This window comes from Mesoplodon mirus (assembly GCF_964341445.2).
Source record: "Mesoplodon mirus genome assembly, chromosome: 5".
NCBI lineage: Eukaryota > Metazoa > Chordata > Mammalia > Artiodactyla > Ziphiidae > Mesoplodon > Mesoplodon mirus.
This window is the reverse complement of record NC_138980.1, coordinates 15,356,501-15,370,833: the sequence shown is the minus strand read 5'-3', so window position 1 is coordinate 15,370,833 and position 14,333 is coordinate 15,356,501. Positions and strand designations below refer to the sequence as shown.

At 41.5% G+C, this 14,333-nt stretch overlaps 1 protein-coding gene across 7 annotated transcripts in view; it reads left to right on the top strand.

The window, feature by feature from the left end:
* Positions 1-14,333, top strand: part of FBXW11 (F-box and WD repeat domain containing 11) — a 132,023-nt gene that overhangs the window by 111,571 nt on the left and 6,119 nt on the right. For 5 of the 7 annotated variants that reach the window (XM_082623860.1, XM_082623863.1, XM_082623865.1 and 2 more), the window contains 6 exons: positions 1,324-1,442; positions 3,317-3,566; positions 6,264-6,382; positions 8,144-8,254; positions 9,134-9,212; positions 10,285-10,470. In XM_082623860.1, coding sequence (XP_082479986.1) covers positions 1,324-1,442; positions 3,317-3,566; positions 6,264-6,382; positions 8,144-8,254; positions 9,134-9,212; positions 10,285-10,446 — 840 coding nt within the window. In that variant the 3' untranslated portion in view covers positions 10,447-10,470. Of the gene's footprint in view, positions 1-1,323; positions 1,443-3,316; positions 3,567-6,263; positions 6,383-8,143; positions 8,255-9,133; positions 9,213-10,284; positions 10,471-10,963; positions 11,287-14,333 lie in introns of those variants that run through there. The other 2 variants (XM_082623861.1, XM_082623862.1) reach the window with 2 other exon arrangements.

The following is a 14,333-nucleotide window of genomic DNA, read 5'->3' as shown; positions in this document are numbered from 1 at the left end:
ATCCCTTTCTTAGAAATTTACAGGTTACAGTAACATATAAAGGCTCTGAGAAGACATACAGTAGAGACACCCAGAGTTTTCCAACTTTGAAAACATATTTGACCACAGAACTCTATTTTTATGTAATACTTATTGATAGTCCTAACCTGTGGCCACAAATATGCTCTTGAAAGTGTTATTATTTAATTTTGGCAGTTCTCCTTTAAGGATTAGGTAAGAATGGTTTATAATGACCTTGTCAAAGCATGGGCTGGCCATGGGCTTGCATTTCACTTACACTGGATGTTTCTAAAGAATTCTCTTAATAGAGGCACACCCATGCCTAAATTAGGCCTACACTTGATTTATAAGACACGGAACAATGGAGCAGAAATACGCTTTAGAGAGCTCATCTAGACCAATGGTTGGAAACCTTCTGTACTTCATTCTGCTTCAGTCCTTGATCAGCTCACACTTTCAAAATAGCTGTGGTTCTGCTAGGTCAGAAATTAGAAGCAAGCCTTACTATTATAGAAGGACACTTAACTGTCTGTGTAATATCTTGGCCATTTGTAGTAAACTTTAGGGACACTGCAAATTATGATAGTACTTTTACAAGGGAAGAAATAGTTCCATAGACTCTATTTTTAACAAAACAATCTTTGAAAAAAAATCACTTTCCATCCCCCCATTATTTGGGGACATTATTGAAAACTTGGAAAACACTGGAAAGATCAAAAGAGAGGAGGAAAACGACATTCAGAGTACAAAGCCAACTATCAACATTTTACTTCCTTTTAATCTTTTTTTTAAATATACATAATGTTTATGTCACTATAGAGATGACTTTTATTCTGATTTTTTTTTAAAAGTAACTATAGTAAAGCAGTGTGTTTTCTCATTAAAAACTCTTCATAATTTACTTTGAAGTTATTCTGAGATGCTGAACATTTTTCATTTTTAAACTTTCGTAAACAAATATAGTGGGTTAAGGGGTATGCATTTTTAAAGGCTCTTAATAGATACTGTCACATTGTTTTCCAGAGGGTGAGCCAACTCTTTTCACAGAGTTTATTTTAAAATTCTCTTTATAAAGCTGTTAAGTATAATGGGCACAGTAGTTATGGGGGCAAAGTAAACAAAGTAGTATATCTATTCTGGAAGTTATTCAGTATTGCCGCTTCTTCCCCTCTTGTCATTTACCACCTGTTTGATGTTTACTGCTCTTATTTACTGTAACACAGCTTTGTTTTGTTTTATGATTCAGAAAATAAGTTATGATAAAAACATTTATCAGAATGTGATATACTAAATTTCTGTTTGTGTTTGATTTTGTCTCAATAGATTTGGGATAAAACCAGCTTGGAATGTTTGAAAGTGTTAACGGGACACACTGGCTCTGTCCTTTGTCTCCAGTATGATGAACGTGTCATTGTGACTGGCTCTTCTGACTCTACAGTGAGGTGAGTGATTTGATTTCACTGGCCTGAACTTCTATACCTTCCACAAGGAGACAGATTCACCTCCTCTTCTGCGATAAAGTACACACATGCTCTGTATATGTTTTTGTATGCTATATTTCAAAACCATTTTTGGTGTAGGTACATTTGAGCAAAGTAGGCAGGAAAGCTAACTTTTGTTAAGTAGGTCCTATTCCCATTACCATACATTCTAGAGATGGCAACATGCCTTCCTGTAAAAGCACAGTACCTAACAGTATCAGGGTAGCTTTCTCCTGGGAGACCACGCTCTAGAGGAGAGAGGAAGGAAGCAGGTGTTCTAGGAGTGTGGTGGACAGTAAGCTACAAGTACCAAAAGAATCAGAAGCAGAGATTTGCAGCACTTTTTGAGGGACACAAATAATGTGCCCGATATTTTGTATAATGTTATTCTATTGAATTCTCACATCAGCCTTTCTAAGGTAAGTAGTATCTTCTTTTTTATAGATGTAGTATTGGGAAATGGATGCCAGAGAGGCGAATAATTTACTCAGTCACATAGTTAGTTAATTTTGAGCCTTGAATTTGTAGCACTCAAGACTATCTTGATAGCATGTAGCTTTTCCAGGAATGGAGACACTAGATTTCAGATGCCACCCCAGGGGCAGAATGATGAAGATGGGAGTGGCAGTGTTCTACAGTAGAAGGGGAGCAGTGACTGCTGGTTGGGAATTGAGAGTAGAAAGGAAACAGTATTGGGATCTACTTCTAAACCACTGGGACAGGGATGTTTTTCCATACCAGATGGCTTTGGATTTTGCTGCAGCGATGCGTTCACCAGAGCCTAGAGATAATACAGTAAAGCCTCAGCTGGACTGCTGGTAGCCTGAGGAAGGCATGTCATGGGGAGGGAAGGAAATGCCTCTTCTAGGGTGAGTCGATTTGAAGAGGATTGCTTTACAGGCACACCTAAGAGATTGAAATAGTCACCGGCATGCCTAGTATCCTTTCCCTGACTCAGTGCTTCCAGGCTGCTGCTTCCACCATAGGTCATGTCTCAGTCTTAGAAGCCTGAGTTTCTCTTCGTCTGCTCTGCACGAACTTGTCCCCTTAGGAGATTGGGGTTACAGAAAAGCTATGACGTGAAAGGGCTGCCCCTAAGAAGCCTGTATCTCAAGGGTGAAGCAATTGGAGACACGCGCTTTGTCCATAAAGCGGTTGGGTAGATAGATGGGTGTGGTGACTGATGAGACACCGTGACTTACAGTCTCCAGTTTGCAGTGGATAAATAATAGACTCGAAAGCTTGTCAGAGGTCAAAAACAACCTTAAGCTTGGAACCCAGCCACCAAGCCATCTTCTCTCTGTCATCTCAAACTCACTGCAAAGCCCACTTCCTTGCATCATTTTTTTGCCATCAGCACAAGCCTGCACACACCATCCCTGAATACCTGGGCAGGAGTCAGAATTGGCCTTCTTTTTTTTTTCTTTTGCGGTATGCGGGCCTCTCACTGTTGTGGCCTCTCCCGTTGCAGAGCACAGGCTCCGGATGCACAGGCTCAGCGGCCATGGCTCACGGGCCCAGCCGCTCCGCGGCATGTGGGATCTTCCCAGACCGGGGCACGAACCCGTGTCCCCTGCATCGGCAGGCAGACTGTGAACCACTACGCCACCAGGGAAGCCCTGGCCTTCTTTTTTGAAACCATCTTACCATTTCTTCACAAATAGAGAAATTGCTTCTGGGGGCTCCTTTTAAGCATGGTGTCAGGTCCCAGTCACCAGATACACGTGAAGTCCACACCTCCCCAGCCTACTACTAAAAATGGGCCCAGAGCACAGACACAGGAATCTTTTCCTGGTTGTCTCGATAATTAAGCATTGTGCTTTTCTGTTCTCTAGAGTCTGGGATGTGAACACGGGCGAAGTTCTGAACACGTTGATCCACCACAACGAGGCTGTACTGCACTTACGCTTCAGCAATGGACTGATGGTGACCTGTTCCAAGGACCGCTCCATCGCAGTGTGGGACATGGCTTCTGCCACTGATATCACTTTACGCCGTGTCCTGGTTGGCCACCGTGCTGCTGTCAATGTAGTAGACTTTGACGATAAGTACATAGTGTCTGCCTCTGGGGACAGGACCATCAAAGTAAGTGTGTCTGCAGTCATAACTCTGCTTGTTCCCATCCCTTTTAGAACATAGAGAAAGCAGAGGTGGCTTATACCAACCTCGCATCTGGCAAGATCTTTATTCTCCTCTACTTGTGCTTATGAGACCTCAAGGCATGCTCATTCTTTATGCTTCTCAAGTCATAGGCAAGGTCGTAGAAAAGGGTCATGGGGTCCGGACCGAGAGCAGTCCTCTATTTCATGAAAGGACATTGTTGATAACCTTTTTAAAGGGAAGAGACCTGACCTATGGGACATCTACCATGTGCCAGAAGCTTCCCGTTACTGCCTCACTCCACCCTCCCAGCACTCTGCTGAGCCACATTTTACAGATGTGGCACAGAGGACTGTGCTGGAGACCACATTAGCTAGTTAGTGGCAGAGTTGAGATTTGATTTATTCACCTAATCTTGAGAGCCTGCCATGCCATAGACCCTGGGCTGGATGCTAGAGATATGATGATGAACAGGACATGTCCCTGCCTCCAAGGAGCTCAACGTGTGGTGTGAGGCAGACGTGTGACAAGCACTTGTAGTCTAGGGTGATCCATCGGGTATGGTAAATGCAGTGCTTGTTCCAATGTACGTGTTAACTTATTAAAATTTTATCTTTCCTTTTATTTTTGTAACGGCCTTATTGAGATATAATTCACATACCATAAGATTCATCATTTTAAAGCATACCATTCAGTGGCTTCGTATATTCACAGTGTTGTATGGTCATCACTAGTTTCAGAACATCTTCATCACCCTCTGAAAAAACCTCATACCTATTAGCAGTCAACCCCTATTCTCTCCCCCCAGTCCCTGGCAATCACTAATCTACTTTCTATGGATTTGCCTATTTGAGACTTTTCAGATAAATGTTATCATATATATGTGGCCTTTTGTGTCTGGCTTCTTTCACTTAGTGTAGTGTTTTCAAGGGTCATCCATGTACTTTGTAGCATGAATCAGTACTTCATTCCTTCTGATGACTAGAAAAATTCTGTGTGTGGATGCACCACATTTTGTTTATCCGTTCGTCAGTTCATGGACATTTTGATTGTTCGCACATTCTATCTGTTATATGTAATGCTGCTATAAATATTTGTATACAAATTTTTGCGTGTACATATACTTTTAATTCTCTTGGGACGGAACTCTGTGTTGAGCATCTTGAGGAACTGCCAAACTGTTTTCCAAAATGGCTTCACCATTTAACAATCTCACCAGCAGTGTATGGGCTCAGAAACCTTCCTTTTATGACCCGTACTGGCCAGCATGCTAGTATCTAGCCCCACAGATCACAGACTAGATAGCATCAGACTTTTAGATTGGATAGAGTCTGGAAGCTGAAAAACTAGGGTTTTTGGCACCTCACTCACCACTCAGTCACACCAATTTGTACATGACCAGTGCCTGGAAGTCAAGAGGGTTTGGGCCTTTGTACAAAACAGATGTTGCATGATATCAGCCCAGATATTTCTCCATATCCTTGCCAACCCTTGTTAGTGTGTGTGTGTGTGTGTGTGTGTGTGTGTGTGTGTCTGTCTGTCTGTCTGTCTTTTTTATTATAGCTATCCTGGTAGGTATTTAGTGGTATCTCTGCAGTTTTGCTTTCGATTTCCCTAATGACCAATGATGTTGAGCGTCTGTTCATGTGCTTATTGGCCATTTTTATAACTTCTTTGAAGAGACATCTACTTAAATCTTTTGCTCTTTTCAAAACTTAGATTATTTGTCTCTTTATTATTTAGTTGCAAAAGTTCTTTACATATTCTGGTTACAAGTCCCTTATCAGATAAATGATTTGCAAATATTTTCTTCCTGTGGGTTGTCTTTTCTCTTTCTTGATGGTGTCCTTTGAAAGACAAATAGTTTTAACTTTGTTGAAGTCCAGTTCATCAATTTTTTTTGTTACTTGTGCTTTTATTATCATATCTAAGACACAGTTGCCTAATACAAGGTCACAAAGATTTACTCTTACGTTTTCTTCTGAGAGTTACAGTTTCAGCTCCTACATTTAGATCATTGATCCATGTTGAATTAAATTTTTGTATACAGTGTGACACAGGGATCCAACTTCGTCCTTTTGCCTCTGTATATCTGGTTGTCCCGTTCAACTACAAATGCAGCTAATAAAATAATTCAGGGAACATTGGTTGCTTTGTGTCTCCTTATTTGTCTGGTATTAAGTGTGTCTATGGACATCTAAGTCTTGCAGACAGCTTCACAAAAGAGGGGTTATTTATTCCACATACATAATATTAGGAGTGATGTGTCAAACAAATGGAGCTATTTGAGAAACTGTGCTGGAAAAGAAGAGGATGCAAAAGGCGAAGCCCTTTCACGTCCGTTACATTGGGTTTGACGTGTCACCTGGCCTAAACACATAAAATCTGGCTCAGACCCTTCCCTCTAGGCAAATGAATGTCTGAACCATCCAGGAGATGTTCTCTTTGTGAAGATCTCAAGGTTTGGAGACTTCACCATTTCCCTCTGTATTTCATTCCTGTTTTATCACTCAGCAGCTAAGGAAATGTTACGCCGTCCGATCTGTTCCCCAACCTCCCCAGCGTATTTCATAATCAAGTATTGTGGTCATTCTTAGAAGTTCTGATTTTGTTTTTTAAAGGTATATTGTGCAAGGGCTTTTCTGCCTTTATTCTTACATGTATCGCTACTTTGTTGTGCAGGTCTGGAGCACGAGCACCTGTGAATTTGTTCGTACTCTGAATGGGCACAAGCGAGGCATCGCCTGTCTCCAGTACAGGGATCGGCTGGTTGTCAGTGGATCATCGGATAACACCATAAGGTGGGTAGAAGTTGGTGTGCTGACAGAGCGGGCTCAGTTTCACCATAGTGTCGACTCCACTCCTGATGCTCAAAAGACTCAGTTTTGGGGGCTGCTTCAGATAAGAAAACTTTAGGTAACTTTTAGTTATCTCTCTGGTTCCGCATACTAAAGTGGGTAAATTGTGTATGCCCTGGGTATTCTTCCAAGATTCCCCCAGTACACAAGGTTTTATAACCTCAACTCCACCCAAGATCACTTAATACCCCAGTGCCTCAGAACAGAGGATGCTCCAGCCTTATGCTCTCCTTTCCCTTACCAGTGAGCTCCTGCCTCTCTCCCTAACAGAGGGCAGTGTACTTTATTTCTCTCTCCCAACATTGTCATCGATTCCTGTTCGGTCATTTATCTTATCTCCCTTTTTTCTTCCCAACACTCATTGTCCTTGCTTTCTAATAAATATGAATATCTTTAAACACTTTTTGTCTTATTAAGAACTTCCCTTAAATATCTATTTAATTACCCCAAGTCTTTTTTCCAACTGTCCCATCATATTCTAGTAGCTTTTTTATAATCAAATTGCCTGTTTGGGCAAAATAAGGATTGGGTTCAAGATTATTTTTTTAGAAAAAGAAAGAAAGAAAGCAAACACAATGTAGCTTTAACTGCCAAAAGTTTTCTTTATCATTTTAAGTTTTAAGGTATCATAAAAGTCAGTTGAGAACTTGAATCTTGGTTCTGTTGCATTCTTTATGCTTGGTATTACTTAATATTTCAGCAATGAACAATTCTTAACTTCCTCATTGGAATCTCTGAGCTTCTACAAAATAATAATGTGTACTGCTGAATAGTTTATGGAAGAGAACCACTTTGGAGTTATAGTGGCAGTGCTCTCTTCACAGTAGATTAGAGAAGCTATCATCACTGACACTGATGAGAACATTTGCTGAGGGTAGAATATTCATTGGATGTATGATAGGTACTAGTGGGGAGGCTAAGAAAATGTCATTATAGAATTAATTTGCTAACTTTGTTTTGTACATGTTAGTTTGCTGTGGTTTCTTTTTGCAAATGTAGTTAAATCAGTGATAATAAAAAAAAATCTCTATTTCCAGAATTGTTACATAAATCATATACAGAGAAAAAGGCTGGATGGTAGTCACTGGGTTTATATTTCTAAGACACTGTATATGCCTAATGAGAGGCTCCCACTCTGACCTTGTAAACCTAGACAGCCCTAGGATGCAGTCTGTATCTAGGAAGGGGAATCCCTAAGCCTCATCAGGAGAGGGAGACCATTGTGCTGGTCCACCGGTTCTAACCTTGGTGGTGGAAGCCTAACCCCCTGGGTTGTATTTATTCTCTTCCCCACACCTACATCCTTTTTCTTCTTTACGGCCTGCAATCCCTGTCTCCCCCCAAAAATTCTTCCTAGACCATTTGGCTACTTGTTTTCATCAACTCAGACATCAAGAGCATGCCTACAAACTAAACGTAATTGAAATTTCTTTGTTGGTATTATTTAAATAATAACAACATGCATGCGATTTTTAAAAGTTTCAAACTATGTAAAAGGAAATAAAATGAAAAGTAAGCCTTTCTCCCAAGTTAGTTCTTAAAAAACACATGAATGGTACAAAGGTACACACAGATCTTCGCATGTGTATAATGTGGACTGGGAGTGAGATAGAAATAAAGATTCCCAGGGTAGAGAAGATCACGTATGGATAGTTTGAATCATGCGTAGGAACTTGATTCACAGAAATCTGTTTTTCATTCAAGGCTGTGGGATATTGAATGTGGCGCCTGTTTAAGAGTCCTAGAGGGACATGAAGAATTGGTCCGATGCATCCGGTTTGATAACAAGAGGATTGTCAGTGGGGCCTATGATGGGTACGTGTTTCAAATGCACAGCCATAACTATATGAAGAGGAAAAATAAGTACTGCATATTAAGCAGCTGTGTATATGCTAGGTCCCATGCTAGGTATTTCTTATGTAATGGTGGATGGCAGGTATTATTATACCACTTGATCAGGTGGGGACACTCAGACCCAGAAGGATGAATTAATAAGCTTATGCTTTTAACCATTATTGTAAACTCAGGGAGTAGCTTAGGCTTTGCAGGAATTCAGTTCCTTGTCCCAGCACTAAATTGAACCAGGCTTCTTTTTTTTTTTTTTTTTTTTTTTTTTTTTTTTTTGGTGAGCTCAATGATAAATTTCTTTTCCCCTTTTGGTGAATTGAACACATCCTCTTTAAAAAGCCTCATGACTTTTAAAATGAGCAAATGGCAACCGTAAACCTTTCAAGATGACCTTATATATACTTCACAGACGGGTTAGTTGGTCTGTTCATACTCCTATTATTAACTTTCAGCATTTGCTTAGTTTGGAGAAAGGTATCCTTGGAATTTCACAGAGAGCCCTAGCTTCTGTCAGCGGCACCTACTCAGCCCTAGAGAGCCCCCTGATTAATGAATTTGGTGACATAGATTATCAAGTCAGGAATTGAATTTAGATACTGTGAAGTTGTTTTCTTGTCTCCCTTCAAATAATATTTCTTCACAATTTCAGCAATTCTGAGAATGTGTACATCCTTATTTTTTCCAAATCAAGTGTAATTGGTTTAAATACCTTGTCAAAACATCAGCAGGTTCCCCATTAGCTTTTAAAATAGGCAGGTCGAATGCACTCCTTTCTGTCGAGGAAATGCTTGACAATATATAAAATGTTGACTTTTCCACTAATTGTGATTTCATTTTCCTTTCTAGGAAAATCAAAGTTTGGGACTTGCAGGCTGCTCTCGACCCCCGAGCCCCAGCAAGCACGTTGTGTCTGCGCACATTGGTGGTATGTGATCTGTTGAAAGGGAAGTGCTTCCCTGTGCTGGCGGTTGGCCACCTGCAGATAGACCTCCCTGAGCCTATCACTGGAAAGCTTCTGTACCTCACAGCGTGCCTTCTGAGAAATGCGCTGTTCTGTTAATTTTGTTTATTAGTCAAAATCAGAGAATATTTGACATTCATATTTCTGTGAGCTCTTTTATAAGGAGTATTAACACAACTTAAAATATGAAAGCAGGCTTCCTCATTTGTAGGTGGACTGGTTTCCTCCTAGAACACTCCAAAGTATTTCCTGTCTGCAAGTTTGGGAGATTTCCTAATATGGGTATCTGTGGTTGTGTTGTGTTTTATAACTCAGTACATTTTTGTACTATTATGGTGGACTTTCCCCTCAATCTGTATTCTACGGATTATTGTTTGGTATATAGGAATACTTTATTTTTATATATTAATCTTGTTTTAGCAACTTTACCAAGCTCATCATTTCTAACAGTCTGTTTACTTTTGTTGTATTTTTGAGGAGACAGTTGTTTGAAAATATTGATAGAGTTTTCTTATTTTCAGTAGTTTTACCTTCTATTTCTATTTTTTCTCCTTTCATTGACTAGAACATGCAGAACTTGAGTCAGGGCCATTCTTGTTTTCTTCTTGATTTTAATAGGAAGACTTCTGGTATTTCACCATTAATTTTGATGTTAGCTGTGGTTTGAGATAGATATGCTTGGTGGTGTTAAAAACACTATTCTTCTGGTCCTAGTTTTTACAATGTATCAAGAATGGATATTAAATATTGTTGCTTACCTTCCTAAGACCCTTTGTAAGATGATCACGTAGTTTTTCTTCATTGACATATTAATGGGCCAGGATCTAGGATACAAAGTTAAATTAAAGAAAAAGCCTAGAAGGGAAGGCAGAATCTGTATTCCTAGGGTGAAGGACAAAGCTCAATAAAGCTCTGGAAACTTATTTAGGAAGCCTGGATAAGGAGCTGTATTTTCAGCCTGTGCCAACTCCCTGGTAGTGAGATAGGAGGGATTGTAAAGATTTCGTTTTAGGCATCAAGCTATTATGTTTCACAGGAACATTCTGGACGTGTGTTTCGGCTACAGTTCGATGAATTTCAGATCATCAGCAGCTCCCATGATGACACAATTTTGATTTGGGATTTCTTAAATGTGCCTCCCAGTGCCCAGAATGAGACCCGTTCTCCCTCCAGAACATACACTTACATCTCCAGATAACAGTCTGCACTTTACCTGTTTCAGGTGAGTACTTCCCCCACTTTTAATTTTGCTGATTGAATTCACCTTCCCTTTGGGGAAATTTTATGATTTGGGTTCCTTTCTCAGTAATAGGAACATTAGGTGCATCAACTTTGCACAGTTCTAGCATAAGGCTACATCTTTATGGTCACATCAGAATAAGATATAAATCGGAATCCTGCTTATTGTGGGTTTTCATATTGGTAGACCCCAGGGTTCCTGTTTTTTAACACTTTTCCCAGGTCATACCAATCTAGTACCAGGAAAGTCCTCCAGATTCTGTTTTGCGGTGCAAGGATCTCCTTTTTCTCTTTCTTTCCTGTCTTTCAGTTCTATCTTTTATCTTTAAAAAAAATCACCATCAGGCAAACACTTAAAACTACCTCCCCTCCCCGCCCCCCCATTACAATCCACCCACCACCACCATTCCCTAGGGTAGGAATCAAAGAAGGGTGTTTGTTGAGAGAGCCCCTAAAACTCGTTCTTCATCCATTAGACACAACAGGTACCCTGGAAGCCAAGTCCTTTGCTCCGGTTACAGGAAGACTTAGGGCCATAATAACATTGATGATGGCATGTTTTGATTACTAAGGGTGTCCAGCTAGAGGATGAGAAGCCTTACTTGGCAGTGTCCTTGGAACTGATGACCGTGTTCATCTGGAGCAGTATTCCCAACTCCTGAGAATTTTGCGAGGGGCCTGTGAATTCTGTGCACGTTAAACTTTGTCGATTGAATAAATAATGTTTGTGCATATTTGTACTATCATGTATATATGTATGTAAAGACTGTGTTAATAAAATTCATATTTATGTAAAAACATTACTTAATGCTTAGTAGCTTTTTGTCATTGTATATTTTCCTGTTCATTGAATATTAAAAATGTAAAGAAAGTCCGTGTGTAGAATCGTGAAATTTTTTGGGTGAAAAGATAGGGAATCCCTGGTTTCTAGATCACTAAGTTGACATCTTTTCAGATACTCCTTATTTCTGCCCCAGGAAGTTTTATCTTATTCAGGGTCGGCAGACTACAGCTGGAGGCCAAATTTGACCCACTGCCTAATTTTTTTTATCCTTACCATAGCAATCTAAGAATAGTTTTTTACACTTTTAAATACTTTGAAACAATTAAAAGAAGAATATTATTTTAGAACATGTGAAAATTATATAAAATTCAAATTCCAGTGCCCATAAATAGTTTTATTGGAACACAGCCACAGCTCATCTGTTTATGTATTGTCTGTGGCTGTTCTCGTGCTTCAGTGGCAGAGCTGAGAGTTGCAAAAGAGACTGTGTGGCCTAAAATATGTACAGTCTGGCCCTTTAAGAAGAAGCATGCGGACCTCTGGTCTTGCCCCTGTTCCATCTATTAGTGATAAACCAAGGATCTGTATCAGGAATGGCAAATGCATTGTTTCTTCATGCCAACTCAGTTTGATCCGTAGTGACTGGTGTACTGCCTTTGGAAGGATGATGGGACCCCACGTGGACCCAGAAGGACTAAGTGCCTCGATGGCTTGGCTGTGCCTCCCTGGCTATAGGAGCTGAGCCACAGTAGTGACCTGTAAGCCACATAAATAGTTGCCGTTCCTGGTCTCAAGTGTGTTCATACTGGCTCTTGCGACAGTGGCCATCTCCCTTGCTGCTTTCTCTCTGGATAGATTCTTCACAAGTCAGTTGAGAAATTCACATGGCAGGATTTTTACGTTTATTGAATTATAGGAAATTACAGAGGAAGAAGGCAAGGATCTCTTTTATGGGGTGTAGGGTGGCGCTGCATTTGATCTTCGTTGCGGTGCGCGGGCTTCTCATTGCGGTGGCTTCTCTTGTTGCGGAGCACAGGCTCTAGGCGCGTGGGCTTCAGTAGTTGTGGCTTACGGGCTCTAGAGCGCAGGCTCAGCAGTTGTGGCGCACGGGGTTAGTTGCTCCGCGGCCCATGGGATCCTCCCGGACCAGGGCTCAAACCCGCGTCCCCTGCATTGGCAGGTGGATTCGTAACCACTGCGCCACCAGGGAAGCCCGGCAAGGATTTCTTGAGTGATTGCTCTTCCCCGCCTCAACCTCCCTTCGCCCCAAACCAAAGAAATACATAAGGAAGGAGGAAGGGACCCAAATGAAAACTGATTTCCTCCTTCCTGGTTTCTTCTTCTCCCTCTTCAGCCCACCCTTCATCCTGCTACCAACTATGGTCATCTTAGCCCTGCCTCTCCTCTTCACTAGCTTCCTTTTGTTTTCAGGAACAAGGCTCAGCTAAGATTAGCTAACAGAAATTTCAATATCTAGCTCTTACCTTCTGTCCTCTCTACCCTCCCCCACCCCAGCCTTGCATTCTTCCCTCCCAAAATTCCGGGGCTCCAACCAGACTGAATTCTGTTTAATTTCCCTAATTACACTTCAGTAGTACAGACCTCTGCCACCTTCCTCCCCTTGCTTGTGTTGTTAGGGTTTTGTAGATACCACCACACCCCCACTCCTTTACTTCATCTGACTTAATTTATTATTTGGTATTGAAATGATTTGCACGCCTGTCTCTCTTACAAGGCGTGGAGCTCCTTTTATTTTGGAGCCCCAGTATCTAATAGAGCACACAGTGTATTATGAGTGCTTGTTGACATTTGTTGGTCAAGTGATAACCCGGGGGCCAACATGACATCTTTGTGCTCTTTCTCCTGGGCCAACAAGAATTTGCCCATAAATAAATATGTGTGAAACTGCAGGGTATTCATACGCCTTCCACAAACATAAAGATAATAGCTCAGTAAGAAATTGGAATAAGTTGTCTAAAGTGGCATAGTCAAGTACTAGATATATTCCTTACATGTAGACAGGTACCTAGATGTACACATCTCCCTCCGCCCTGCCCCCTTCACCTTCGCTAAGCCCCATTGCTGTTTTTGAATCAATTTTATTGAGGTATGATTTTTGTAACAGATTGTACCCATTTAAAGTATACTGTTTTGTGACAAGTTTTTACGAATGTATACACCCCTGCAGCTTCCTCCACACTCCAGGTAAGAACATTTTTATCACCCCCCAGAAGTTCCCTTGTGTCCTCTTTGTAGTCAGAGCCTGATCCCATCACAGCCTTAGCAAACACTCACCTGCTTCCTTTCACCAGATTAGTTTACATTTTCTACAGCTGCACTGTCCACTTTGTGGTTCCTATTTTTTAAAATTTATTTATTTAATTAATTTATTTTTGGCTGTGTTGGGTCTTCGTTGCTGTGCGTGAGCTTTCTCTAGTTGTGGTGAGCCAGGGTTGCTCTTCACTGCGGTGCGCGGGCTTCTCACTGTGGTGGCTTCTCTTGTTGCGGAGAACAGGCTCTAGGCACGTGGGCTTCAGTAGTTGTAGCACACGGGCTTAGTTGCTCTGCAGCATGTGGGATCTTCCTGGACCAGGGATCAAACCTGTGTCCCCTGCATTGCCAGGTATATTCTTAACCACTGCGCCACCAGGGAAGTCCCTGCACTGTCCACTTGGATAGTCACGAGCCGTATGTGGCTATTAAGCTCATGAAATGTGTCCGGTTTGATTTAGGAACTGAAGTTTTAATTATATTTGAATTGAATTGAATTGGATTTTCAATTGTATTTAATTATACTTCGTTTAAACTTAAATTTTAATAGCTACATGTAGCGGGCTTCCCTGGTGGTGCAGTGGTTGGGAATCCGCCTGCCAGAGCAGGGGACGCAGGTTCGAGCCCTGGTCCGGGAAGATCCCACGTGCTGCGGAGCAGCTGGGCCTGTGCACCACGGCTGCTGGGCTTGCGCTCTGGAGCCCGCGAGCTGCGGCTGCTGGGCCTGCGTACCACAGCTACTGAGCCCTGTGCACCTGGAGCCTGTGCTCCGCAGCGGGAGAGGCCACCGT